Raw genomic sequence first — 26,438 nt, 5'->3', positions numbered from 1 at the left:
AGGTTTGGCACGATCGAAAGAGGCTGATATTGAGAGGGGGGAGTCCCCGTGTGCGATGGCACGCTGCGATTAGTGCCGGCTGTTGCTCAAGGAAATCTAGAAGCTTCTAGATCGACGTTTGCCGACTGGAATCTCAAGATGGTCCTCGAGGTTGTGTACTGACGGTTCCAGCAGTCTCCGGTGCAGTCGCCTTAACGCGGGGTGGTCCCGTTGGCTCAGTTTAGCGCGGGCCACCTCACGGGATATGCTCATCATAGTAATTGAGAAGCGATTGTCTATGTAAAGTCATCTAAACCTTCACTTGAGGTTGACCATGTGAGTCTGCCTGTCCGATCCTGATATCGTGCGTTCCTTCCAAGGATAAGGTACCAGCTCAAGTTGGTGAGCAATAGCAAAAAAGCAAGTATTCCTACGTTTCGGTCCATCCTGATACTTCCCAATCCGGTCTTACAAACCAACTTAGTCACTGTCGTGATAGAAACCATCGCCGTCGTCATCCTCGTCCTCGTCGACATTCTTGTTGTCGATGACAATCTCTTCGCCTCCCTTATCGTCATCGTCGGGCTCGCTCAGGGCCACAAGCAACTCCTGGTAGAACACGTTCATGACGGGAGCCAACATCTTCCGGTCACGCTTGTCCGCCTCGGTAGCAACAGTGCCGATAAGACTAGTGTAGTCCTGCTCGATGATGTTGATCACGGTGGTGACGTTGCGGCGCACCATCTCATCCAAGCCTTCAAGAAGAGTGTGCACTGCACTATCGGCGTCGCTGGCAGCGTCATAGAACATTGTCGCCCGCTTCTTCTCGATTTCCTTCTCCATGGTACTGCGAATGGTGATGAATGCACCGCCACCTGTAAGGACTGTCAGTCATGCAAAGATATCCCTTATCCTCGTGGGTTACCTACCCTTTACTTGAGCACAGTATCCGTAGGTACCTCGCAGGGCGCCTTCAATGGCCGGATACAGCATACGGTTGGCACCTCGCTGATGCTCCTGGGCGAATTGCTTGTGCTGCTTCGCAATGTGGATCTGGGTTTCCTTCATGGCAGCAACGTGCTTGGTGAGAATGGATTGGACCAAGTCGGTGTTGTCAGTCAAAAAGCGTCGACCCTTCAAGCGAGCTTGAAAGGCGCCGATCATGCGATCACAGGTAAGAGCAAGGTTGTCCAGGAGCTCCGGGAAGCGCTTATTGAAAGACTGGTCCCAGGACTGGGCATAGATATTCTTCATAGCCTTCAGAAGGTCTGTCCATGATTGTCAGCAGCTCGTTTCTGCTGTGATGCGTCCGTGCAGCCTACCTTCGTTGAAGTCACGAGGACCAGCAGCACCCTTGAACACACCACTGAGAGAACAACGTTAGCCACGAGGTCGTCCACTAAGAGATGCAAGTAAAGAGACTTACCGGCGACAACAAGTGGCGCGGTATGTGGGAAACCGCAGACCACCGGCATCGGGAGATGCGCTCCAGGACTTCGCCATGGCCACGGCCGCAGCAGAACCTTTGCTAGCAGCCTTTGGCAATCGCTTGAGCACCTTCGTGGCAGACGTTTCGCAGTCCTGCATGCAGCTCGCTACAGACTCCTCGAGAGTCTATTCCAGTAGGTTAGTATCTACATCATCAAGATGAGAGCCACAGTGTAAGTACGCACCTTCCTCAGCTTTCCCACAGCTTTCTCGAGAAACTTGCACTCCTCCTGTCGTTCAGCATCCGACATCTTGAGCGTGGCTTCGTCGCCAGCGAGAAACAAGTCTATGCCTCTGAGCAAGCGACAGATTTCGTTCAAATGACTCTTAAAGTAGCCATCTTGAACAGCTGCTGCAAAGTCAAGCGTGTGCCTTTGGAGGCCTGGAACCTCGGTCTCCTCGAGGGTAGTGAACCCGGCGACACGTCTATCCTTCTTCATGCGGCCTCGAAGCTGTTGGTAGCTTCGGCTGCTAATGCAATAGACCGGCAGGTCCCGTCCGATTCTCTCGTAGTCAATATCAGCAACCTCGGGCGGTTGTCCGTCGCTCTGAGCTTGCTCGGCAAGCAGCTCGTCGTCCAGCCTATTCAATGCCGACGTGGATAGCATTGAGCCCTTCTCCGAGAGAATGTTGTACCCACTCTTTGGGACCGAAAGCGAAATCCTTCTGGATTTCCTCTCGCGAGTACTTGTTGCGTCCTTGGATGCACAGCCGATGCATCTCCGTGTTCACCTTCGATCTCTCGGCGGTGAGATCGGCGATGGCAGATTTCAGCTTGCTCACTTCCTTGCTAACCTCTTTCTTCTCATCTCTGAGGGACTTTTTCATGTCCTTGAGCTCCTGAAGTTTGGCGCCAGCCATTTCCGCGGTCAAGGGTTCACGATGGTCGTCTTGCTGAGACGGCATTTCTTCGTCCGACTCGTCGCTGGACTCTTCTGTATCGCTGTACTCGACCTCCTTCTTGACCTTCTTTCGGAATTCATCTTCTGTATGGCGCTTGCGCTTTCTAGGGGACTCGAACGGAGCAAATACACGTTCTCCGCTCATAGCCTAGTTGTAGATGCCATGCCAGTTGTCGATTTCGTTGCCCGCAACTTTGATCTCGGCGTGAAGGTTCAACTTGTGCGCCTCCAATTTCTTGAGATTCTTCTTCGTGGCGTCGATCTCCGGCTTGATTTCCTTCCAGCGACGATGCATCTCTTGAATAGTGTCTCTGATGCCAAGAGTCTCGGCTGCCTCGTCAAGGGCAACATCATCGGCCTTCGTGCAGATGAACGTGATATTGGAGTATGAACCGTCGAACTTCAGCTGCTGTCTAGAGTGCTGACCGAGCAACGTCTTGGCCGTCCTATCGTTGACAGCTCGAGTGATCGGCGCAATGATCCAGAGTCTTGTACACTCTTTGGTGTACTTGGCAGCAACTGCTGCTCTCGCGCTGTTGGAATCGCGATTTCCTGGCTGTTTCGGTATTAGCGAATTGCATCAAGAACTCAGAGGAAGTATTCAGGGCCTCACCAAATCGACGAGAACGACACCAGTCGACAAAACCTTTGACTTCAAGAAGATCCGAACAGCCCTCACAAGCGGCCAGTATGCAATGGTCGGGACCTGGGAGTTGCCATTGTCCTCGGAATCGACGTAAGCCTGGACTTTGTCGTAGAAAACGTCACACGTCTTCTCCTCAATCGTCATGGTTTTTCCTAGGACAGGTTGCAAAACCGGGCGACTAGCAAGAGCGGTTGGATGAGTTTGTTCCAGCTCTTCGGGAGTCAAGTCAGGATACACAGAGCGAATGATGGCATAGGCTGTACCGGCATCACTGCTCTCGTCTCTGGTATCCTTGGAGATCTTTCCGTTGTCATCGAGGATGTCTCGGTGAAGCTGCAAGAGCTCCTGGGTCCACTCGGCCCGCGACAAGAAGTCGATTTTCGCTCTGTACTTCTTTCCTGCATCCTCTTCGGTGTTGTAAGAAATCTCGGTGATGACTGCAGTGCATGCACGCATGCAATTGGTAGGAACTACACGCTCCTCGTCCAGAACTGCATTGATGAGAGAACTCTTGCCGGTACCTGTGTCGCCAAGAACTCCGATAACGAACCGCGGAAGCTTGGCCTCGGACTGCAAATGATCGATCGATTTACAGTACTTTGCGGCTCTCTTCATGTCTGCCAAGTGAATGAGCGTCGACTTGAGGTTGTCCAGGAGGCCTGTGGCCTTGACGCTGGTCTGTCGCAGCTGTGTTCCTGTTTTCTGCGCCTTTGCCATCTCCATCATCTCATGTGCTCTTGCCGCTGACAGGCCTTGGTGCACCTCGTCGTCCGCCATTGTAGGTGACGCCACTGAAGATCAGATCGCGTGGTAATTCTGCTAGAAATGGGTCAGCCCGGAAGCTCGATTTCGATGTACCAAGCAATGCCAGGTGATGAATGTGGCGGCTGGCACGGTTGAGTAGTGAGATGACGAAGCAGCCCTGAGGTGCAAGACCTGCGACCACGGCAGGCGCCACTCTGGGCAATGAAATGACGACTGAGAGAAAATTGAAACCAGTGTGTAAAATAGAGAGACAGAAAACAGGAAACTGAAGACGCAGATGTGAAAGAAGACGTAGGGTAAGCAGGCTAGCCAGCGCGAGCCTTCCGCTCGCACCGCTACGCGCGATTTCGGCGAAGACTTACCAGAAAGCGAATCGTTTGACAGAGACAAATCAGCTGTTATCAATAGCAGATGATTCTTGACGGTCAACAAGCGTGTAGGGTTTGGCAGTCAACAGAAGTTACGTCGAGTTGAGATGGTTGGTGGTGGAAGCCCAACTGTTGTGGGTTGTGAAGTAGGAGGAAGAAAATCAAGTGAGACGAGAAGATAAACAGACTCGAGGAGGCAGAAGGAAAGATTGAGGAGGGAAGGTGCTCCCTCTTTTTAGCTGCCTGGGTAGCTCCAGGTAGAGAGCGTCGAGTGCTTTGGTGTCCCCGCCTTGGGTTGGTGTTGTGGGAGGCAATTCTGAAATACAAGCACCCCGAGGCCGTGGATGGCTATTGGGAATCATGGTGTGCCTGAAGTGCTTGGAGTGCCGACGACTTCTCACTTGCAGTGCAAGCTCACTTCAAGTCTGCACAGACGATAGCCCATGGGGATGCCTTGAGATAAACAGTAATGCATCTTCCAGCATCCTTAACAAACATCTGTGAGGGAAGAGCGATTTTAGGAGGCACCTTCTTTATCCTCCTTTTCAAAGTCAGTACGATAGGCAACAGAAGCCACAGAACATGCTGGTCAGTGTTAGTTATGAAAGATGTTTCAGTTGATTTACTACATCTCTGTGAGATTCGGGGTAGTGACTGCTTTAAGTAGACGAGGCGTGGATTGCAAATGAATCTTGAGCAGTAATCACGCGTAAATAGGCTGAAAATAGGATATAAGGACAGATCCCATAAGATCTTATTGAAAAGGTTGGCCGAAGGAGAGCGCACTCAGAGTGCTGATAACGCGAGACGGCTCAGCAAGACCACCGGGCTCTGCGGAAAGCCTTACTCATACAGAACGGACACTTCTGTACAATCATAGAGATCCAAGGAAGGTGCTATCTGCGTCAGCATATTCATCGTTACAGCACTCTTCATTAAGGGTTAATCACAGATTGCAATGCTCCGTCTTACGAGGAATCCATGGTGACGACTGCTGAGATCCACGGAAGATATCAATATAGAGAATGGAAAGAATTCAATCTTTTATTCTTTTTGGGGCCAAGTTGCGACAGTGAACAACGCTCGTGTTTCAATAGGAGACCGCCTCACTTCCTGTGTACTTCATAAACTTGGGTTTATGCCCCGGTCGAGGACAATAGCGGAAAGAACGACAGTAGAAATGATTACTATGGAGGCGATGATGACGACGACGACAGTAGGAGTCCTAATAATGATAGAGGCGGCAACAGCGACGATGGCGACGACAAGGCAGAGGGTCAAATCTAACGGACCGTCGTTGACCTGAGCTCACCGAGGTCGGGAAGGTAGGCCGGCGATCAGGGGTCCAGCTCACCGCCTTCCCAATTGGTAGTCTGGAGTCGTGGAGCTTGGGGGCACCAGGTCTGAGCTCCAGCCATCTCCTTGCGCCTGTCACAACACATCTTCCGCCCACACTTGCGCTTCGCGTCCCATTTCCCGATTCGAAGCCCGCCAGAATGTCTACAATCACCCATACCGCCCTGCAATCGGGTCATGCGCCCATTATTCCCCTCTCCTTCAACTCGAACCAGCCGGAGACGATTCGCCTCTACCCTCTGTCCAACTACACTTTTGGCGTAAAAGAGACCCAACCAGAGGAAGACCCCTCCGTGATCGCCCGTCTGAAGCGCCTCGAAGAGCACTACAACCAGCATGGCATGCGCCGCACCTGCGAGGGCATCCTCGTCTGCCATGAGCACAACCACCCGCACATCCTGATGCTTCAGATCGCCAACGCCTTCTTCAAGCTGCCTGGCGACTACCTCCGCCCCGAGGACGACGAGGTCGAAGGCTTCAAGTCTCGTCTCGACGAGCGCCTTGCGCCTGTTGGCAGGATTGGAGAGGGCGAGGAGCCTGCGGACTGGCAGGTCGGTGACTGCCTGGCGCAGTGGTGGAGGCCCAACTTCGAGACGTTCATGTACCCGTTCGTGCCTGCGCACGTCACCAGGCCGAAGGAGTGCAAGAAGCTCTACTTTATCCAGTTACCCAAGAGCAGTACGTGCTTCACTCTACGTCGATGAAGTCTGATTTGGTGCATTTTGCTAACACCCTTGATAGAAGTGCTCAGCGTGCCGAAGAACATGAAACTCCTCGCAGTCCCCCTGTTCGAGCTTTACGATAACACCGCCCGCTACGGTCCTCAGCTTTCTGCAATTCCCCACCTCCTCAGCAGATACAACTTCGAGTTCGTCGATGAGAACGGTAACATCGTCGCGGTCACCCCGGGTTCGTCCGCACCCGAGGGATATGTGCCCCGGATCAAGGTTTTGGCTGGGGACGACACGGATATGCAAGAGGCGAAGGATGAGAACGGCGAGCAGTAAAGCTGTTTCACACAGTAGCATCTCACAGGAAAGGATTGGGCGAGGCGTTCGGCGTAGGTCAAAAAGTCTAGACCCGGTGGCTGTACAATAGTTTTGCCTCACGCATATGCCAATATCAATTGGTGCACTTTAGAGGAAATGGTGATTGTTATTCTTCTATTTGCATTGACTTCTTTATGCCTTGGGCTCTCCCTGGATGGTGGCGACGAGCCGGCGCTGGTGCCTGCTGGCTCTGAACTCCAGGTACCAGATTCCTTGCCACGTTCCCGTAGCCTGCCCACAGTAAGCAAAGGTTGCGATTGGAGATCTGCTTCACTTACGAGTCTGCCGTCCTTGATGGGAATGGTGACGCTTGCGCCCACCAGAGCGCTCTTGATGTGAGCCTACGTCATATTAGCAACTGCCCAGACGACAAGACCAAAGCCAACTCACGGGCATGTCATCAGGGCCCTCGGCGCTGTGGCGGTACAGCTCCTGTCCCTTGGGGCCGGCCTCGGGTGCGATGCGGTCCAGCGCGTCGCTCATGTCGGCCCGGACATCGTCGTCCCAGTTCTCGTTGAGGCTGAGGGCGCAGCTCGTATGCTGCACAAACAGGTGCAGAATGCCGACCTTGTAGTTCTTGAGCTCGGGAAGCTGGCTCACGACCTCGTCAGTGATGAGGTAGGAGCCGCGGGAGCGCGCGGGTAGCGTGAACTGCTTCTGGAACCAAGAGCCCGTCATTGTCGCTGATGGTGGGGTATGACGTGGGGTGGTTGACCTGCGCGGCGTGGAAGATGCGAAGCCCAGGAGCGTGAGGGGAAGCTGCCAGAGAAAGTGAAATAAATTGGGAAAGAGGCAGATGATCAGGAAGACGAGGATAAGTAGGGTGGTTGTCGAGGAGAGGTGTTGGCGGTTTTGTGGTGCCGGAGACATGGTTGCTGCGGTGCTTGGAGATGAAAATGGTGCAGGCGGTCCAATCTGGTGGGGCAGGGTCGATGGGTAAGTGAGGTCAGATGAATTGCGAATCAAGGCACTTTGATACGCACAGAACCGATGAGAGGTGCAACGCCAACTTCCAACTTCGAGGTTTCTAGGGTGCCATGAATTTCTATTTGCTTGTTCGATAATATTGACTGATTAATCAATTAACGATACGGTCGGCCTGTCTTCACCTACGAGACGAGAGACGGTTGCAGGTTTATCTGCATGGCCTCCCACAGTCACTATTCAACACTTGTAGTCCATATCTGAACGACTAAACTGACGGAAGTGTTAAGGCCAGCACTTGATGCTCTCTCTGTTACTTTCTCTTGCATTTCGTGGTAGACGTATCGTCGTTCATCGCTCACGACTTAGTCAGAATTCGATTGGCCGACATTGCGATCGCTTGTGCAACGCTTCCATTCGACACGCCGGCCCCCCTGTCCTTCATTGGTTATGCTGCGGTCAACTTTTGGTCACACGTGTCTAGCTCCTGTTGAAATGTAAAAGGTTGTCCGAAGCACTGATTCTGCTATATTTACAAACATCGTCATGCCGTTCTATAGCATACGGCTGACGCTACTTTCGTTACAATCCCATCGCTGTCCTCTCCCGAATGTTGTCCAGCACTTCTCTATGCAAGGGGGTAGGAGGTCTCGGGGAGGGACTCGAGGTGCTTGCGGTGGTGCTCGTTGGCCTGCAATCAGTTAGCCAATGCCTCTAAATGACTGCCCTTCCCGTTTTGAAAGATGGAGGTCCAAACATACGTAAGGCAGACCGCAGTAGTTGCAGGAAGCGATCTCGGGCTTGTCGGTGTTGATGAAGATTCTGGGGTGGCCGGCGGGACCGCCGCCTCCGTCGCACGCAACGATGCGCTTGTGTGTCCAGGTAACGGGCTGCTCGTGGATAAGCTCCATCGCGGAGTACGGTTGTGGCTGCGACCAATTGGTTAGCCCCTCTCCCTCGACGCCGTCGTTGACTGCAGGTGTCTCATCGTCTCACCTGGAGGTTGAAGTCCGTCTGCTCGAATCGGGGACCGGTCATAGCCTTGGCTCTGGGCTGCTGGCTGCGCGACCAGATGAGGGATCGGTTGGGGGCCTGGCCGACCTCTTGCGGAACGGTGGTCTCGGCCGTCTGGGGGGTAGCGGCTTCGTTCTTCTCGACGACGGCGGGTCTCTCGGTGGTGCGGGCGGCCGCGGACACGGTGAAGGGGCGCGAGGCAACGCAGAGCTGTCGCGACAGGGCGCTCGTCGCTCGTCTGGATGCCGACAACATGGTGCTGGCTCAATTGGGTGTTTCGTTCGAAGGGGTCGGGCGGTTCCGGCTCACCAGATAGTCGATTTCTGGGGAAGCTTGGAGTTCCTGAAGCAATTGATTACACCTGCTGTCATTCGTCGGGAAGAAATAAACCCCGCTAGCCGAGGTGAGTGGTGCCCCACTTCGGTGTGTTCGGTGAGACGCTCCACCATCTTATCAGCAACCATTAGCACGGATCGTTCAACGCGTCCCTTCTCTAACCGACCGTCTCCAACTTGGAGCTCTCTACGAGCCTGAGTTCAATCAAGTAGATTGACCAAAGCTTCTCCCGGAGACGACTATCTCTATGCCTCCCGCAGGCAGTTCTCAGCCTCATGTGACAAGCAGCCGGCCAGCACCCGTGGCCAGAGCAAACACAACAGCCTGCATCCGCTGCCGGCAGAAAAAGAAGCGATGCGACCAAAAGCTGCCAGTATGCATTTCATCCTCTTCGATGTCTAATACAGTCATACACGTGAGGGTATCTGACGATCGCGTAGAGATGTCGCTTGTGTGAGCTTGCTGGGGTCGAGTGTTTCGGGTACGACGCCGTAGCCAGGAGACAGGTTCCTCGAAGGTTGGGTCCAAAAGACGTCTTTTCGTGTGACTACTCACACCTTTCCATCCAGCTACATCCACAGCCTTGAAGATCGTGTTGCGTATCTCGAGTTGAAGCTCAGGGAACATGGCATTGGCTATGAAGACGGAGCAACCCCTATCCAGGAGACTTTGTTGCCTCCTCAGCATACGCCAAGGCTTCCGGAGTCTGCGGTGAACGAAAGAAATGGAGACTTCAATACACCAAGTGGAGGCCATGCTGAGATCAACGCGTCCTCGACGGTGACAACTCAGCCTATCGTCCCCCAAATTCAAGTTGGCGCCGAACATGAAGCCTCCTTCACTCACATTCTCATGAGAGAACTCATGAGCTCACGGCTGGCACCGCAATTGCACAGGAGTCGAGCTTCTGATCCTGGTCATCAGAGGCAGCAAAACTCCTCCGACATGGCAGGCGATTTGGACACCAGCCCTCTCTCACTGCCAACGAGACAGATAGCGGAGAATCTCGTCAAAGAGTACTTCCAGTCCACGAGTGCTGGTATGCCGTTGCTGCACGAACCCACCTTCAGAAAGAAGCTCGATCTCATCTACGATATGCCTCGAGTGGTCGACATGGCCGAAGATCACAAAACTACAGAGTCGAGACTTGCGCTTTTCTTCGTGCTCGAAGTCTTTGCGGCGGCGCTCCTATCAATGTCCAAGAATGATCCTGCGAGAATACCAATATGGCTAGCAGATCGCTATCACAAAACAGCTATCGCAGCTCTCATTGAAGCCGGTCTGCCGGCCGACGTCGAAGGTGTTCAGGCTCTTCTTCTCGTTGGGCAGTTTTACTATCTACATCCAACCCTATGGGTAGTCTGGAATACAGTCGGTGCTGCTATCCGTCTTGCCGTGGAGCTGGGCCTGCACCAAGATCCGTCCCCCGAAGAGGTGGACGCTCTTACACTCGACACTAGAAGGCGAACTTTCTGGGTAGCATACGCGATGGATCGCAACATCTCGGTGGCACTCAACATGCCGTCCTGTCTTTCAGACGGCGCAATCAACGTCGAGGTAAGCCCAGCCCTGCAATCTACAGTAACTCGAGCTCATGGAGATGAAGTTTCCCAGCGATGTCAACGACGAGCTCATCACCATAGACGGCATTAGGCAGGGTGAGGCGCACAAGTCAGGAGCCAAGCTGGTCAGCCTACATCTCTTTCGGTACCGCCAGATTCAGTCCGAAATGCAGCGAGTTCTCTACGAGAAGCCATCGTCTCCGTATTCCCCCGTCCCGATGGACGACTGGCAGCCAAAGATGCGCGACCGTATCGACGAGTGGCTTCGAAACATCCCCGCGGGAGACAGCTTGAACAGCCTCGATAAGACCGTCATTGAAACCTTTGAGCTGACCCATCACACGGCGTTGTTTCGCCTTTATCGCCCCTCTCCAAACAATCCCAACCCATCAGGCATTCAATTACTAGCTGCCACCCAGTCAGTCACGAAGATGATCCATCTATACCGGGAATTCTTCCGCCGGAAGAGATTGACCATCTACTGGCAGTCTGTGGAGAACGTTTTCTCTGCCGGGACAACTCTGTTGTTCGCGTACACCAACTCCGCCGAAGTGAGGGAGGCGATCAGCTCCCAGTCCTTCCAGTCTCTTGTCAACACATGCTCTTCCGTACTATGGGGGATGGTGGAACATTTTCCAGCATTTCAAGGCAAACGAGATGCCTTCGACACTGCTTCATCGAGGGTCATGATGGAACTGTCGCACGGCGTCACTGCGGGCGAATCTGGGCTGATCGCTTCCTCCTCTGCAATTGACGCGGCCCACGAAGTCCAACAGACACGATTAGCTTCGCTGGAGACGATTGACCCAACCAACTTCGATATATCATCTACGAGTCTTTTGGACTTTGATGATCTATCCATGATCTGGGAAGCCACAGCTGACTTGAGTGGGACTTTCATGCCGTCCTGGGTATGAAATGGCCAATGCCACGTCAGTGGTTTCCTCATATCTGACTTGATTGAAACAAAACGACTGGTCATTGACACAAGTGAGAATTTAGACAGCTTATCCTGTCTCGACCGTTGCTCAAGCCGCCACTAGTGCGTGCGTCTATAGGATAACTCAAGTCGATTGCTACTCACTTGTGATTCGCTCTTTTTCTCCTCGGAGGTCTATCATCCTTGCTCATAGGCTTTGTCGTCTCCGCAGGAATTCACAAGCAGCCCGTCAGGCGTGATACATTACATCATTAGGAAACGTTTGACACGTGCTCTCTATTCGAGTCTACAGAATGCGGACTTATGCACAACTAACTCGCGATCGGCCTTGCTCGTTTCCCCAACCCAAAATTGCACGGGCCAGCACAATTGTCTCTGGTCCAAGGGTGCGATGGAGTTTCGAGACGATCAGGTCGCGCTCATTCATCAGCCTGAGGTTTGTTTCTGCAGGAAATCCAGCATTTATCATATGGTTTCCATGTGCCGGCCCTTCCTTCATTCCTTGGAGCTGTTGCTTGGTCTCCACGGTTTCTCCGCCGCCCTTTTGCTGTGGGCATTCCTTCCCTTCGACCTCATTCTCCACTGTCACCACATGGTAAAACTGATAGACAAAGCCTGTAAGAGCAAAGCCACATGCGATCCCAGGTATGGACAGGTTATGATCCTGGAACATGTATTGCATCGCCCTCAATGGCCTCACGACGCTGTTGAGTTCTAGCCCGACATCGTCCCACACGGATCTGACGAGGGCGCTTCGTAAAGTCTCGTAGGGCCCGACGAGAGCTCTTGAAACTCCCAGACGCATGTTGATACCCTCTGATCCCTACTGGCATTCTCGTTCAGGCCCTGGACTGTCTACGGGAGTAATAAGACCGTACCCTACCTCTTCTCCATACCGGCTGCAACGATGACTTGGACGATGGGCTCTAGAGTTTTGTGTGACTTCTCTGGGAGTCAGGTCAAGAAAAGGCATGCTCAACCTGTTGTCTTCGGAGGGTGGCTCCTGGGCATCGTCCAGGAAGTAGTATTCCGGGGGCGGAAGCGCTTTGAAAAGAAATTAATCAAGAGTTGAATTCATTTTGTTATGAACTGTGTGTGGTCGGGGACTGAAACTTTTCATTTGGGAAGCGGGATGGCGAAGGAAAGGAAATGATGACGGATGGCGACCGTGGAGCTCTGACATGGAAACGATTGGTAATATCACTTCAATGTGGACGGTTTCGGAAACTTTCTTTAAGGATCTGCTGCTGCCTGGCAATAACCCGCATTCTGCTGCAACTTTAAGCCTGGACTGGCATCGAGATCATGTCTGACCAAATCAGTTGACGTTTGACTTTCAATCAGGAGAAACCAGCATTGTAGTAGTGAGTGCCGCTTTCGGGACCCATGAAATGTACAGATGAACTACTGTCGTGAGATTATAGCGCGATGGCGATCTATTCAAAGCTCTAGGTAGAAAGACGTGAGCAGCAAAAGGAGTGTTGTGTTCTCTATCCTTTTCTCAAAGCATCATCAGAGATGAAACTATTGATAGATGGCCCTCGCTAAGATTTGTCCACATTCATACTTCCGGCACAATTGCTGCCGACTTGACCTTTCTGTCTACACCACCAGTAGAGTCGACCCTCTCAACGTCATCCGCATCGGTCCCCTCAATGATCGTGTTACGATGCGCCTCTCGCTTCGGCCTGTCATGTGTGTCAGAAACTGTTTTCAATGTTGCAGAAGAGACAGGGTCTTACAAGAGGTACTTGACATCAATGTACCGAAGCACGCAAGTCATGATGATGACGAGAACTCCAATGGCTACGGATGACTGCCAAGCATGCTTGTCTGTGGAGCGTCAGCGAGTGAATTGTAGATTAGAACCTTCCAGACTTACAATAAGGAGCCTGAGTAGCAGGCCAGACGAGCACCTGGGACCAAGCAGAGATGGCGTAGTAGCCGGCAATGGACACACCAACAATCAGCGTTCTCGCCTCGGGGTCTTGAGGCAAGAGATCGGCCAGCCACGCGAAGATGAGAGGAGCTGTGCCCATGGCCGTAAAAGTGATGAAGTAGCTTGCGTAGGCGGTTCCGATGGGCGTCGTCGTTGGGTGTGCTGACCATACACTCATGGCAATGCAGACAGCAAGGCCAATGACAGCTAGTCCATTGTTAGTATGTTGCTCGCAAAGACACTCAGATGGTGCTTACCTTGGACGACGATTAGAGTCCATCTCGTCATCAGGAGGTCGGACAGAATAGCCCAAACCCAGACTATGACTCTGTTAGCTCCAAGGCCCGGACGAGGTTGAGAGACCACACTGACCGAAGACAACGTTGATCGCACTACCACCGATGGGAATGGCGTTCACCTGGTCAGTCGACCACCTGGCACTGCCGTCCGCGTTCTTCAAGCTCTTGAGGAACAAGTTGAAGTAGTTGTTGCCGTACGTCTCGAGAACCGTCGCGATATAGAGCACGGGCAGGAAGTAGATGACCCAGCTCTTGAATGCGCGTCTTCAGACCGTTAGTCATTTCCCTTGACGACTGCTTACAACACATACCTCGTGGCGGCCCAGGTCATCTTCTTGGGCTCAGCCTTTCCGTGGCGCTCCAGTCGCTCCATGGCGAGCTGAGCGTGGCCCTTCTTGAACCAGAATGCGCGAGGGTTGGGGTTATTTGGCGTGTCGGGCAATAGGAAGAAGCCCATGGCACCAACAACAACGGTCATGATGGCGTTGACAACAAAGAGCCAGCGCCAACCGGGGAGGCCTAGATTCGGCGTCAGTCTCGACCGAAGCTATCCCACAAGCAGGATGCACTTACCATGTAGTCCATGCATAGAGCTTCTGATGGCCACTTGCAACGCTCCCGACATCATTGACCCGACAGCTTGGCACGAGTGGTAGAACCCCATGCGCTTGGCCAGCTCAGACGGCGTGTACCAATGCATCAGCAACGTCATCATGCCAGGCCACGCGGAACTCTCGCAGAGCCCGAGCAGAACGCGGAGGACGTAAACCTGCTGGGCGTTCTTGACGAGGGCAAACATGCCTGTGATGATTCCCCAGCAGACTTCAAGACCGGAGAGCCAGTAGCTCGGGCGCACGTAGGTCAGGATGACTTGCGAGGGGATGAGCATGATGCAATATGCGACGTTGAAGTAGGTCGTGAAGCTTGAGTTGCCTGTCAGTCATGATGTTGCAGTCCAAGTTCGCAAGTGCGAAACTCACTAGTTGTACTCATTTCCATGGAGGTTGAGGTCCTCCTTCATGCCAGAAACGTACGCATTGCTGATGTTGGTTTGGTCCAGGTCTTGGCGGATTGTGTTAGTAGCCTTCAGTTGAATTGAATCGATCGCAACTAACACTTGATGACTGCAACTCTTGTTAGTTCAATCCAAGGCGCAAAATAGACCTTAGGGCTGACCTTGCGAAATGCACCCGAAAGTCATCAAAAAGATATCTAAACATCTCACGAGTTTTGCCTCCTCCGGTGTTCGCTCATGGCGCGCCGCAAAGGCAAGATTGCCGAGGTTGAACAGGCCCATTTCCGTTCCGGTAGAATGAGGGGTTGGCCGCGGAGTGCAGGAAGAGACAGAGCAATTGTTGGTTCACGACAAAACTTATTCAAGGCGTTGCCATCCTATTATACATGTTTCCCCCGCAAACCGGTGCTGAGAGTAATTAGATAAGGTAAGATAGGCTGCAAGCAATCTTTGACCGCATCGTTTCCAAGGCTCTTCCTATCTTGAGAAGAACCCCCCGGCCAACGTCCCGGTACCGTTATCAATGGGTAATCACTACCACGCGTTGATCATGTGGAGGTTGCAACTTCCGGTTAAGAGCAGAGTTGCATTGCGCGTAGCATGGAGAGAGCACAGGCCCGCCCCCTCATTGGGGCGGCCAACGCCGCTCACGAGTCGGCGGGCCCTCCGACAATGCATGCCCCGTACGATTCGTCGATAAGGTCATGTGAGGCGCTTGTGCTGACTCTTTGGGCAAACTAGACATGTCTTCTGCCTTTTACAGTCGGATTTGACGCGTTAGCTTCCGCGGTGGGTACGGGGAAACGAGTTGACGGTTCTCAGTGTTGCATATTGGCGAGGGGCGGTGTTTGCCGCTCAACAAGCGGCAAACCCTCCGACTTTCGGGGTTGACTCTCACAATCCCGGTGGACTGTACTATCCCTCATCCTGGGGTTCGGTTCGCAACTGTCAAGATGTACCTTGTCTTATCAATCCGTTTGCTGAGTGAAGAAAAAAGTCGGCATATCCCGCTTGCGGCTGCGATGGCGGAAGTTGGCCGCTGACTGGCGACTAGAGTTCGAGATCCGCGTCGCAGCAATGATTTAAAGTGTGTTCTAGGTTCTGCTCAATAGCTGAAGAAAGCCCAAACACCAAAGCACAGAGAACCAGCCGCACCACAATGACAGGCCTCCCCGTCCCAGACCCCTGCATCTCGTTCTGGCAGCAGACGACCAGATCATTCCCCTACCTGAACCACAATGACCAGCAGCCCGTGCCGAAAACTTCCAGGTACGTTGTCATAGGTTCCGGGATTTCGGGTGCCTTGACTGCCTACAAACTCGTCGAGGGCGGCGTATCGGGCTCGGATATTGTGATCCTCGAGGCTCGGGAAGCGGCTAGCGGCGCCAGCTCTCGCAACGCAGGCCATGTCAGGCCGGACGCATTCCGCGGCTTCACGACTTATAAGAAGCTCCACGGCGAAGAGCAAGCGTTAAAGGTCATCGCCAACGAGAGGGCCGTCTTTCACGCCATCGACGAGTTCGTAAAAGAGCACGGCGTGCAGTGCGATTTCAACCCCACAACCACCTTCGACGTCTGCTTGACACAGGAGTTTGTCGAACACAACGCCCAGAGCCTAAAGGAGTACCGGGAAGCTGGTGGTGATGTATCACACATCAAGTTCTATACTGGCGAGGAAGCAAGGGAGAAGACGGGTGTCCACGGCGCCCTGTGCGCATACGAATGGCCGGCGGGGTCTAGCCATCCTGCCAAACTCGCGCAATGGCTGCTGACGAAGAGCATCGAGAGTGGTGTACGATTCTTCACTCATTGTCCGGCCATAGCCGTGGCCGAATCGCAGTCCAGCGGAAGTGAACCAAATTGGGACGTGCAGACGCCCCGCGGCACCATCACAACTCCCACTGTGATTCATTGCACCAATGCGTTCGCGTCGCATTTGCTGCCACAGCTCGCTGCCTTCGTCGCGCCGGAACGCGCCCAGGCTCATGCTTTCGTACCACCAGCGGCACTCACCGGTAGCAAGATCCTACCGAGTACGGTATCACTGAGGCACGGGCTTCGGCACTTCTATTCGGTCAACCAACGTCGTGCGGATGGAATCATCATCTTGGGTGCGGCTGCAGCGAGTCCCTTCGTAAGCGAAGCAGCATACACAGCTAAGCGAACATCCAACGACCAGGCCATCAGCGAGGAGATTCGTGATGACTCGGTGGCAAACTTCCAGCGGTGTTTTGCAGAATGCCGGCCGGAGAAACTGAGTCGGGGTGAGGGACTACTTCACGCCTGGACGGGTATCATTGGCATGACCCCCGATATGGTGCCGTTCGTCGGAAAGGTCGACGGATACCCGGGTCAGTGGGTGTGCGCCGGGTTCAACGGGCACGGTAAGTCCCCTCGATCATTGACGCGATAATCGGTTCTGACGAGAGAGTAGGCATGGCGCGAATTTTCACCTGTGCGCCAGGGTTGGTGAAGATGGTCCTTGGTGGAAGCTGGGAGGACACGGGATTGCCAGAGTGCTTCGAGATGAGCTTTGAGCGGTTGGAAAAGCTATGCGGGGACCGTTCAACTCAGCTTTCCAAGATATAGAGACATTGTAGATGGCAAAGAGCTTGTCCACGAGTGAAGATGCAGGCAGTACATTGTATCAGGCGTTTGGTGGTGTCGGTGGCAGTTGAATGAGGTGACATAAATGCATGTCTTGGCCCGTTGGTCGGAGGGAAGCCGCTTCCCGCTCCCTAGACGCGCACGGACCCCGAATGCCCCTGCGACCCCGTTTAGCGCAGGCGGTGACCGCCATTTCTTGTCTCCTAACGGCAGAATTTCCAGATTTTTGGTCCATCTCAATCAACATCTTGACGCGCCTCATATCCTCCAACCCCGCAAACCATCCATCGACAAATTCACCTGCCCGTGACCGCTCTCAAAGCGCACGAATGATCCCGCGCGATCCGTTACTAACCGCAGATACGTGAACAACAACAGCATCATCCACAATGTCGAAGAACTTGGCGCCGGAAACGCCTCCAAGCAGAGGAATCTCCTCTCGCTTGTTGACGATGAAGTTCATGCAGAGAGCTGCTGCGAACGGATCTCCAGCGGAATCATCTCCCGACGAGCCTTCTTCAAAGAGGCGCAAGTTCCAGAACTCTCCTCTCACAGGAGACTTCCACTCCTTCGACCAGGCGGCTGTTCAGGCAGCGCTGAAGCAACAAGACGCCAAACGGTTGGCCGCCCTGGAGGCGTCCAGAGCTGAAATGGCGGACACGCACTGGGTGCTGGACGGAAAATGGGGAAAATCAGACAATGCGGAAAGCGCGCCGCCGAACATTGTGTACGTTGGATACGCCGACATTGACGGACCCGACGAAGACGACAACGAGGAAACCATCCAGCAGGTCGGACGAAAGAAGATTGGAAACGCCAAGAGCAATAACGCAAAGGTATGGACGAGGAATGGCGTTGAGGTACAGCAGCTAATCCATGTACAGAAGCCTACTGCTGCAGCCACTTCCAAGGACGACAGCGACTCGAGCGGCTCTAGCGAATCCGACGAATCCAGCGACGACAACTCAACCTCGGGCGACGAAGAAACGCCAGCCAAATCGAAATCCCATCCTGTCAAGGGTCTGTCATCCGGCGGCCAAGGACGCACAAGAGTAAACCTCAAGCCGAAGAAGTCGTCAGAGTCCGTCAAGGCTCAAGAGTTCCGGGACAAAAGAAGAAAGAAGGAAGTGAAGTTGAACCAGTTGTCGGGTATCTCCAACAACTTCACAGGCAGCCCGGGTGGCGGCATTTCTGGAGCTAGCAGATCGTCTACAATGCCTCTGAACATGAAATGCCACAACTGTGGCAAGGCGGGCCACAAGGTGGCAGACTGCCCGACGGCACAAAGGTCCGGCAAGCGAAAGTCATTCCAGAGATCCTGATGACATTTGTGTATGCCAGCGCAGCCGTTTCGTTTCGAGATACCCTTTTCGCCCAAGTCGGGCCCTCTTCCAGTTCCCCAGTTCCTTCCCGCTTGATGGGGCCATAGTGAAGAAGTAAACCACATCTTGCGAGATACCAGCAAGGATTTTGCGTGTGGAATCACATTGAACGACAAGATCACACAGAACGCATCATGACACGATGCCCTACGTAGATACGCATTGCGTACTTTACCGAACCAGTCCTGGCTCGTGTTCGTACAGCAGTCTTAATGGAAGAAGAACACTTTTTTTGGGCATGGCTCCATCGTTTTCCTCGCAACGTGACCGTCGAATGGCTTGGTACTGACAATAATACACAGAACTATTTTGCAAAGAAAGACAACGAGTAACAAAGCTGGGGCGGCCTGACTGACATGCAGGGGAGGATCGATGCCGTCCTTTTTCTAGCCGACACATTCATCCGTGACCTTTATTGAAATGAGTAGACTTGCGGGAAGTGAGGCCGTGCGTGGCAGCAACTGGCTCCGAGTGTCTGCGAAACCTCACAAGAAGCAAACGCTTCTGCGCAACCTGGAGTTAAAGCGGGATCGAACGAGCAATGTCCACGTTGTCTATCCGGTCCAATCCCGCCCGCACAGCCCAAAGACGATCCCGTCGCACCATCTGGAGATTCCGTCGATCCAGCCCGTCACCTCGCAGCCAATAAGCCGGCTCCAATTGCCGATGACAACACGAGAAGCACCGCCAACCCTGCCGGCACGTTTCCCATATGTCGATGGAGATCTAGCAGGCAACACATCGATCCCCGTTCCTTGGCTGGCGTCGGGCAAGGAACCCGTTCCGCATGTGAACTGTCGATCCTCTGAGCGAAGCAAGCAGCTCGCTCAAAACGGCAAGATGGGAAACTCTGGGGTATCTCATCCGGCGTCCCGGCAAACCTCGACTTGGGACGGCAGGCAGCGAAGGTCTCACAATCAGAGTTCCCGTCTGCTCGAGGCAAATTTATGCATGAAGCAGCAAGAACCTCATGCGAAGACGGCTCCACTGCAACTAAATTGAGGAAGCGGCATATGCCATCATCCATCAATTGTGAGCGCGCCAGCCGCGCAATCATGATTTCCGGTCATGAACTGAGATCTGACGTTGGCGGATGATGGACTCGAGCTCGTGCAACAACCCTGTATGGCGCGGCGCCTCGAACCGTTATTGTGTCATCCCATGACACACACTACGGATACTCTCCGCCGTGCGATGGATGACCGAAACGGCAAGCGAAGTTCGAGCATCAAGCGAAGGCACAGGCAAACATCGCTCGTGCGACGAGTCAACATTGGCCGCCTCCTCGAGTCCTCTTTCGAGGTCGATAAGGTGGTACCCTCCCTGGATGGTACCACGCTGCGGTTCATATCACCGTCGCAATTTGTAGGAAAGCCCTCGGCGTCATCAACAAGCCGGGATTCGAAATCGTCCCAAAGACGCGCAGACAAGGAGGTGGGAGCAAACGTCGCTTGAATCTCTCGCTTCGTTGGTGGTAATCTGTCCAAGATTGAGGACTGATATGTCGTCGTACAGCGCGGTTAGGCAGGTCGCGCGGCCGCGGCTTCGATCCACGAGGTGACGAGGGTACGGATAGCGCACTACCGAGCGTCATGCTGCTACGGTACTGCTATCGACAGCGACCCCCGGGTTTGAAACGAAACAGTGGGGTTTGTTTGTTCTCAGTGGATGGAAATCCCGCGCTGTCGGAACCCGGGTTCCACTTTGTTTAATTCAGCTGTGAATTTGGCGAGGTTTGCTGCAGACCTTTTGCTCGGCCAATCTATCAAGACCCCTGGCGACAACCGCTTGGCTATCAAACTCCCGGGACGGCAATGTTTTCCGGACCGGTCTCGAACGGCCCCGAGGCCCGTCCAGAGTGGAAAGTGCTCGAGTGGAACCGCCGAGACTGTGTCCGGGACAATTGGGGCTCGCTCGCAGGGCACTTCGTGCTCGGTGCGTTGTCGTCGTCGTCGACATCGTCGGCACTGTACACGCTAAATGCGCACATGTGGTGGTTTGTGCGAGCACGTTTTCCGATGTTCTCTCCTTGGGAACCAACTCCCCCCCCCGATGGAGGCTTAGACACTGAGGAGAACCCACGAGGATGAGGTGCAGCTGAAAATGTCTAAGCGTTTGGAAAGCAGGCATTTGATGCACGTAATATCGTCAAACCCGGCCGGGAACGGTGCAGTTTTCCTATTGAGGGTAGCGTGGGTGCATCGTCGACAGCGAGCGAGGCGAGCGGGACGTACGGCCCTGGGGGCAGCAGCAAAACCGGTGTGAGGGGTTCAGAGGGAGGGGACTCGCGTCGGTTTATGAGGAGCGGCAGGCAACCGGGCGGGTTTGGTTTCCCAATGAGCTACAGCTGCGAATGCCATACAGCGGTCAAGGACCTCGACGGGCGGCGGCGGTCTGCGCGGTGGGCAGGTGTCGTGTCTGTTGCGGGTTCAACGAACTCTCAAAGTGGGCAGCGAAGCCGGAATGACTCGTCTGGCTTCAGGGAGGACGGGTTCGGCAGAGCAGGAACGGCGGCGACGACGACGACCTGGAGGGGGCCCAGCACTACCGTCTACGCCCGCTGGCCGAATCATGGGCTCCCGGAGTATTTTCCGATCGACGGCGCTTCGTTCAGCTCGTTTACTCCGGACACCCGAACGGCGCCAGCCCGGACCTAGAACGGGGCTATCGCAGAGGGCATGGTTTTAAGGTTTGTGATGGTCGGCATGACTGCAACGGAAGACTCATGGAAGCGAGGGCGGGCCACGGTTACATGGGCTTGTCTTGTTAGTGTGCAGTGCAATCATGTGTGCTACCTACATACACGCAGCGAGAGGCGGCTAGGATGGAAAGACTGTGTAGGACTGGCGGCAGGACTGCTGCTACTGCATGGCCAAGACCTCCGAGATGAGAGCTGTCATATGCGGCAGATATCGACACCGTCTTGGCTTCGGTGAGATTCATATAGCGGAAATCGGCCGCCGGGGAGACACACCTTGCTGACAGACTTCTTCGTCAAGATTGTCCGAGTCCGCACAAAGGTCGATATCGAAAAGAGGCATCCAATGACCTCGGTCAGAGACACCGGGATGTGGGGGCTGAAAGTTGTCTCGTCAGCTTCTGCTCCAGCAACATCTCACAGGAATGCAGCGACGAGACGACGATCATCTCGCTCTAGGCCTCAACGAGATGACATGGAGGCAAGCAAAAGGTCTTTTCTCCTCTCTCGATGGAGCTGGCCCGCAGGGCAGGCAAGTGTGTTGGACGGTGCATGAGAGAAGCATGGCATCCCGCCAGACGGATCCAAGCCGAGTCGCCGGAATCCAGGGATGGGGATCCGCACTGCCGTGCTAAAATAGTAAACATGCGTAGCCTGTTGCTTTGAGCATCAGCCAGTCATTCAGTGAGCCAAGATGTAAGCAGATGGGCACATGGAGTACTGATCGAAGGCTCTCAGCCTCCTAGTTGCTACTGGGCTCGACCTGAGCGGGATTGTGATGCTAATGTGAGGCATCAAAGTAGCGTGGCAGGCTAGGTTCGTCCACTGCGAACATCAGCACACCGGCCTCCAGCCCATGCACGAGGGCATCGGCGTGATCTGCCTACACTGCCGGATTGCCTCAACAGGTCAAGCGAATGACGCCAAGAGAAATGGTTGTCTCCCCGAGCGGCGTTGTACATGAGTAGTGCGCAAACATTGGAAGTGGGTGGAAGGTTAGGATGGCTTTTACGGCGAAGCTGGCAAACCGTCTTGTCTCAAGTTTTCGTCATCTTTATTGGGTGGGGTTCAAGCAAGTCAGCGCAGGCCGTTCAATTGATCTTGACAAGCAAACACATTCTTAGATATGCTTGGCATCAAATGACTACACTCCGTTGTGTGTATGTGTGTGTGTGTGCATGTAAATGGATGTGTAAGTTTGGGTTTGCCTCCTCGAACTTGACGCTTTTCTCAGCAGGTGACTGCATGTCCGCCTTTCTTCACGTCCATAATTCAGGTCGTCGGCCAGCAAGCCAAAGTCCGAGCTTGCTTTCTTTTTCTTGTCCTCCCATTCTCTCTTTTACTTACTTGCTCGCAACCAGATTCCCGGGAATAAATTAGAAACGGACCGGGGGACCTCAATTTCTTCTGCCCTTCCCGAAGCAACTGAAAAAGAGTCCCCTGTCTTCGGTTTATTTCTTTTTCGGCGCTGACACCCGAAATTGCAACATCCCGACTCGTCTCCCCTGTCACCGCCTTGCAACACGTTTCTCTTCCTTTTCTCAATCTTCGTTGCCTCTCCACCAACAGCTCATCCGGGGCGGAAGCAAGGGTGGACGGATCCCCGGGTATCAAGTTGTTCTGTGAGGCTTTCCTTTCGATGGGGGTGGGAGGCGGCTCGGGTGTAACGTGTCAGTAGAAGACAATCAGCAACTCTCACCGGATTTTATACCCTCCATCATCTATATCAGCTATTGCCAATCTTATTGATATAACAACTCATCAGCGAAATTTGCCATCAACCGGTGCCAAGAGGATATGCCTGAGACATCGGGGACCCGGATGATAGGGTGACTCAAATCACAGGGCAAATAAGCACCGGGGCTACCTATCTAGACGGCGGACGGCGGGCCAGCCCGCGCTACGTCTAATAGCCTTCCCATTCCCCGCCCCTTGCCAGACGACCAGAGGGACGCGGTCCATGGGCGAGCGAGAGCACGATTGACATTGAAGTACAGGTGAGGCAAGCCCAGCCAAGGATGATGGAAGGGACAGCCCGACAAGCCAGACCAGTTACTTGTAAATGCGTGTGTGTGTGTGTGTGTAAAGGCCCCTGCCGTCAGACATTCTTTCTTGAAACCCCCCTTGCCGCCCATCCTTTCCCCAGGCCGGTCTGCTCCCGTCGCTCCGCGCCAGACAAACCCCAAAAATCCAACCAAATATCGTGCGGTTTTGAATGTGTTATCATCCCACAATTGCGAAGATCCGGGAGCGAGACAAGACCCTCTCCAAGGTATTCGAGATTGGAGAGGGCATTGCCCCTTCAGAGTAAACTGCCCGAGCAGCAGCAGCAGGCACTGTTGCGGCATCTCCCAGGGTTGATATTCCTTCATAACGGGGGATTGGGATTTGTCAACGTGGCTACCTGCCGGCACAGCGAGATCTGAAGAGAGTGCAAATGATCTGTATCCATTTCTCCCATGTACCTTGATCAGTCGTGCCCGCTTCAGTCTTCTTCCCTGGGCTTGTTTGGGGTCTCTTGGACCCACCACAATGCTGCACATGTGCGCTGGTCGTTTCCTGGGCCCTTGTACGTCTCCGGGCCCGTCCCCCGTGTCGTCCACTCGCATGCATTCTCCTCTCCGACGACCGACCGCAACACATCCGACTGACTGGGAGTGCGAATCTTTGACATCAATGTGGTGCGCCGGGTCCGGCCCCCAAATGATCTCTGCTTTCTGACATTAGCAAGCCGGTGATATAACCACCAAAAAAGCAGCGGTCCCAGCTATTTTTCACTTGCCGTCCAGCCTGTCCCTCCCCTCTTCGACTCAACGACCAGCCCCGAACTGCCACAAAGGCATACAGCACCGCACTGCGTTTCAACCTGACAACCAGTCTCTTTCCACGTGGAGCTATGGAAGTCGGGGTATCCTGGCGCCATAACAGCGCACCAGGCGGGATGGAAGGGGCGGTCAAATCGAGGATCTGAAGATTCGCAAGCGACTCGCTTTCCCTCCCCCTCCCAGGCATCAGCGGGGGTTTAGACGTGGACAGGCAAGAGACGGGATGTAAATTAGGCATTTCGGCTGGACTGCCTCATCTCCAGCCTCAAAAAAGAAGCTGGAGACGGAAGGTAACGGTGAGGCAGGCATGTTCGTGGTTGTCGTGGCATCTGCAACCTTGCCAGGGGCCCATGATATGTAGGGCGAATATTGCTACCGTCGGTCGCGGTTAAGCAGGGCAATAGTCACGACGAACTCCATGTTCACGGCCAGACGGCAGACGGTTCGTCACGGCAGGAGAGCCACTGTATGTTTCAGAGAGACCTCGTCGTCATCTCGCCCTTGACATCAGTCATACAAGGGAAGTAGAATCCCTGTGGTGCGGTCTTCTCGGTAGTGCCGCAGCGGCGACATTAGCGCGAGTCTGGCGGCAGTAGCAGATCGGGAACGATGTTGGAATCCGGTGTTCGGCGTCGTCGCAGGCCTCTGACGGCGGCTATCGGCTTTTTTGATGGCGATATTGTTGTTGTTGTTTGTTCTTGTAGCCTCCTATCTGCCGGCCAGTCATTGAGAGGAATGAAGATGGATGGATGGGAAAGAGCTACTGACGGACTGCCGCAGGAAACAGGCAAGACAGCATCCGGATGGAGGGATGAAGGGAGAAGAAGGGCCTGGAGCCACCCCTACAGGCTACAGGGACCCTCGCGAGAGCAACAGCGTTCCAGCGATCAGCAGCCCGTCCATCCGCTTTCGTCCATCGTTTCTGGAGACCGTCTGGCTGGTACCCTTGGGTCGCACAGCGGTAGCGTCCCTTGCGTCCCCACGCCGAGCACAGACCCTTCTTTCCATGAGGTGTTCTCTTGCAGTTGCAGCTGGGTGTTGCTCTGCCTGCTTTCTGCCGTGGCCTCTGTTTCTGCTTGATGCTGAGGTGCTTGCTGATGCCGGTGCGATGGCAGGAGTCAGTAAGGTACTTACTACTACCAAGATGCAGAGCAGACCGGACTGCTCCTGCCAGTTTGTCATGTCCAGTCAGTGCCACTGTTCCTTCCGCGAGATGTGTTTCCATCTTCCACGGCCAAGATACGTACCTGCTTGACTGGGTGCTTGACTGAACATTAGCACCAACATCATCATCATTAACAAACCAAGTACCCACCTTACCTTACCTGCCTACCTTACCTACCCAAGGTAGGTAACTAAGGTAGGCACCGTACGTACCTGCCTTACACTACGAATACCTAGGCATTGTCACTTAGGTAGGTAAGAAGGAACATTCAACTTCTCCGTGCGGTCCTTCCTCCCCCATATCGTCCCTCTTTCCGCCACATGCCTGAGGCCCAGTCCCCAAATCCCAATCTCACCCTAAGGTAGGTAGGCCCAGGCCAGCCCAGCAACAGCAACAGCGACAGCAACACAGCAGCAGCAGCAGCAGCGCCAGCCAGCCGCAACCACGACCCTTCCCTCACTGCAGTACCTGTACCCGCTCGCCTCCCCTCCTTCCACTCCCCCCCTGTCCTGCGACCCGCGACCTGCGACCTGCGCACCCCGGCCGCCGCACGAGCACCCAAGCACCTTCCCGGCTGCTTCTTCGTCTTCCTCCACCGTCCGTCCCACGGCTGACACTTACACTCGCACACTACCTTACCTTACGGGCACCTCATCCAACCACTCACACTGCACCCGCCTTTCCAATCTGCCTTGCCTTGCATTTCGCTGCGGCTTGCGGGTGCTTTCTCAATCCTGTCGCAGCTTGCTCCAGCCTGACTGACTGACTTCGTTGCGCTGCATCTCATCCACCTGCGAACCCACCTCTTACGTGCCTCACTCACCTTTCCTCTTCTTCAAATCAACCCTCACCCGCTCCTTGTCATACCTTACCCTCCTTACCACGTCCACCTCTGCCTACGTTCGCCCCAACGTCCCCTATCCTTCAAAAGTGGCGTTCCCCCACCCCACGTCCAGAGCTTTTGTCTTCTTCCAAAGTGCTAGGCGACAAGCAGCAGTCTCCCAAACCGTTCTGCTGCAGCCCCGTGCCGTACACTCCCTTCCACCCAACTGCATCTACCGCCACCACTGCACGAGGATCGGTACCAAAAACATTAATCCTACAACCAGCACCCTGACCCGAACACCTACCGCCATCACCGTCATTCACTCTCGACGGTTTAGGCACAACTCCGCCGAC

General features: G+C 54.2%; 8 protein-coding genes across 8 annotated transcripts; 4 read left to right on the top strand and 4 right to left on the bottom strand.

Moving 5' to 3' along the window:
• Nucleotides 1-459: 459 nt before the first annotated feature.
• Nuggc-0 (Nuclear GTPase SLIP-GC) lies at nucleotides 460-5,274 on the bottom strand (the record flags this gene model as incomplete). The annotated part of the gene is made up of 13 exons (XM_066150819.1): nucleotides 460-854; nucleotides 909-1,247; nucleotides 1,302-1,345; nucleotides 1,406-1,593; nucleotides 1,653-2,049; nucleotides 2,108-2,517; nucleotides 2,563-2,925; nucleotides 2,983-3,702; nucleotides 3,764-3,834; nucleotides 4,143-4,175; nucleotides 5,011-5,044; nucleotides 5,099-5,115; nucleotides 5,259-5,274. 13 exons carry the CDS (start codon nucleotides 5,272-5,274, stop codon nucleotides 460-462), a joined length of 3,027 nt encoding a protein of 1,008 aa, XP_066009952.1.
• Nucleotides 5,275-5,644: 370 nt separating this feature from the next.
• On the top strand, nucleotides 5,645-6,511 carry CFIS2 (Pre-mRNA cleavage factor Im 25 kDa subunit 2; the record flags this gene model as incomplete). The annotated part of the gene is made up of 2 exons (XM_032034364.1): nucleotides 5,645-6,182; nucleotides 6,246-6,511. 2 exons carry the CDS (start codon nucleotides 5,645-5,647, stop codon nucleotides 6,509-6,511), a joined length of 804 nt encoding a protein of 267 aa, XP_031886362.1.
• A 174-nt stretch (nucleotides 6,512-6,685) lies between these two features.
• On the bottom strand, nucleotides 6,686-7,231 carry CGGC5_v001334 (UPF0047 protein; the record flags this gene model as incomplete). Its single annotated transcript, XM_032034362.1, has 3 exons — nucleotides 6,686-6,784; nucleotides 6,832-6,894; nucleotides 6,944-7,231. The coding sequence occupies 3 exons, from the start codon at nucleotides 7,229-7,231 to the stop codon at nucleotides 6,686-6,688; spliced, it is 450 nt and encodes a 149-aa protein (XP_031886340.1).
• Nucleotides 7,232-8,105: 874 nt separating this feature from the next.
• lbsA (Lactobacillus shifted protein) lies at nucleotides 8,106-8,746 on the bottom strand (the record flags this gene model as incomplete). The annotated part of the gene is made up of 3 exons (XM_032034361.1): nucleotides 8,106-8,168; nucleotides 8,239-8,406; nucleotides 8,474-8,746. 3 exons carry the CDS (start codon nucleotides 8,744-8,746, stop codon nucleotides 8,106-8,108), a joined length of 504 nt encoding a protein of 167 aa, XP_031886341.1.
• A 328-nt stretch (nucleotides 8,747-9,074) lies between these two features.
• Nucleotides 9,075-11,306, top strand: uaY-7 (Positive regulator of purine utilization; the record flags this gene model as incomplete). The annotated part of the gene is made up of 4 exons (XM_032034360.1): nucleotides 9,075-9,200; nucleotides 9,268-9,344; nucleotides 9,397-10,384; nucleotides 10,434-11,306. The coding sequence occupies 4 exons, from the start codon at nucleotides 9,075-9,077 to the stop codon at nucleotides 11,304-11,306; spliced, it is 2,064 nt and encodes a 687-aa protein (XP_031886337.1).
• A 1,584-nt stretch (nucleotides 11,307-12,890) lies between these two features.
• Nucleotides 12,891-14,864, bottom strand: CGGC5_v001331 (Pantothenate transporter liz1; the record flags this gene model as incomplete). Its single annotated transcript, XM_032034359.1, has 10 exons — nucleotides 12,891-13,017; nucleotides 13,072-13,162; nucleotides 13,212-13,475; nucleotides 13,526-13,588; nucleotides 13,641-13,831; nucleotides 13,879-14,086; nucleotides 14,141-14,490; nucleotides 14,548-14,629; nucleotides 14,683-14,691; nucleotides 14,744-14,864. 10 exons carry the CDS (start codon nucleotides 14,862-14,864, stop codon nucleotides 12,891-12,893), a joined length of 1,506 nt encoding a protein of 501 aa, XP_031886216.1.
• An 877-nt stretch (nucleotides 14,865-15,741) lies between these two features.
• ordL-1 (putative oxidoreductase OrdL) lies at nucleotides 15,742-16,995 on the top strand (the record flags this gene model as incomplete). The annotated part of the gene is made up of 1 exon (XM_032034358.2): nucleotides 15,742-16,995. One exon carries the CDS (start codon nucleotides 15,742-15,744, stop codon nucleotides 16,993-16,995), a length of 1,254 nt encoding a protein of 417 aa, XP_031886338.2.
• Nucleotides 16,996-17,578: 583 nt separating this feature from the next.
• On the top strand, nucleotides 17,579-18,511 carry CGGC5_v001329 (uncharacterized protein; the record flags this gene model as incomplete). Its single annotated transcript, XM_032034357.1, has 2 exons — nucleotides 17,579-18,025; nucleotides 18,074-18,511. The coding sequence occupies 2 exons, from the start codon at nucleotides 17,579-17,581 to the stop codon at nucleotides 18,509-18,511; spliced, it is 885 nt and encodes a 294-aa protein (XP_031886339.1).
• Between the last annotated feature and the right edge of the window lie 7,927 nt (nucleotides 18,512-26,438).

Source organism: Colletotrichum fructicola (assembly GCF_000319635.2).
Source record: "Colletotrichum fructicola Nara gc5 chromosome Unknown KSG_Nara_v1_contig01, whole genome shotgun sequence".
Taxonomy (NCBI): domain Eukaryota; kingdom Fungi; phylum Ascomycota; class Sordariomycetes; order Glomerellales; family Glomerellaceae; genus Colletotrichum; species Colletotrichum fructicola.
This window is presented reverse-complemented; position numbering and strand designations above follow the sequence as displayed.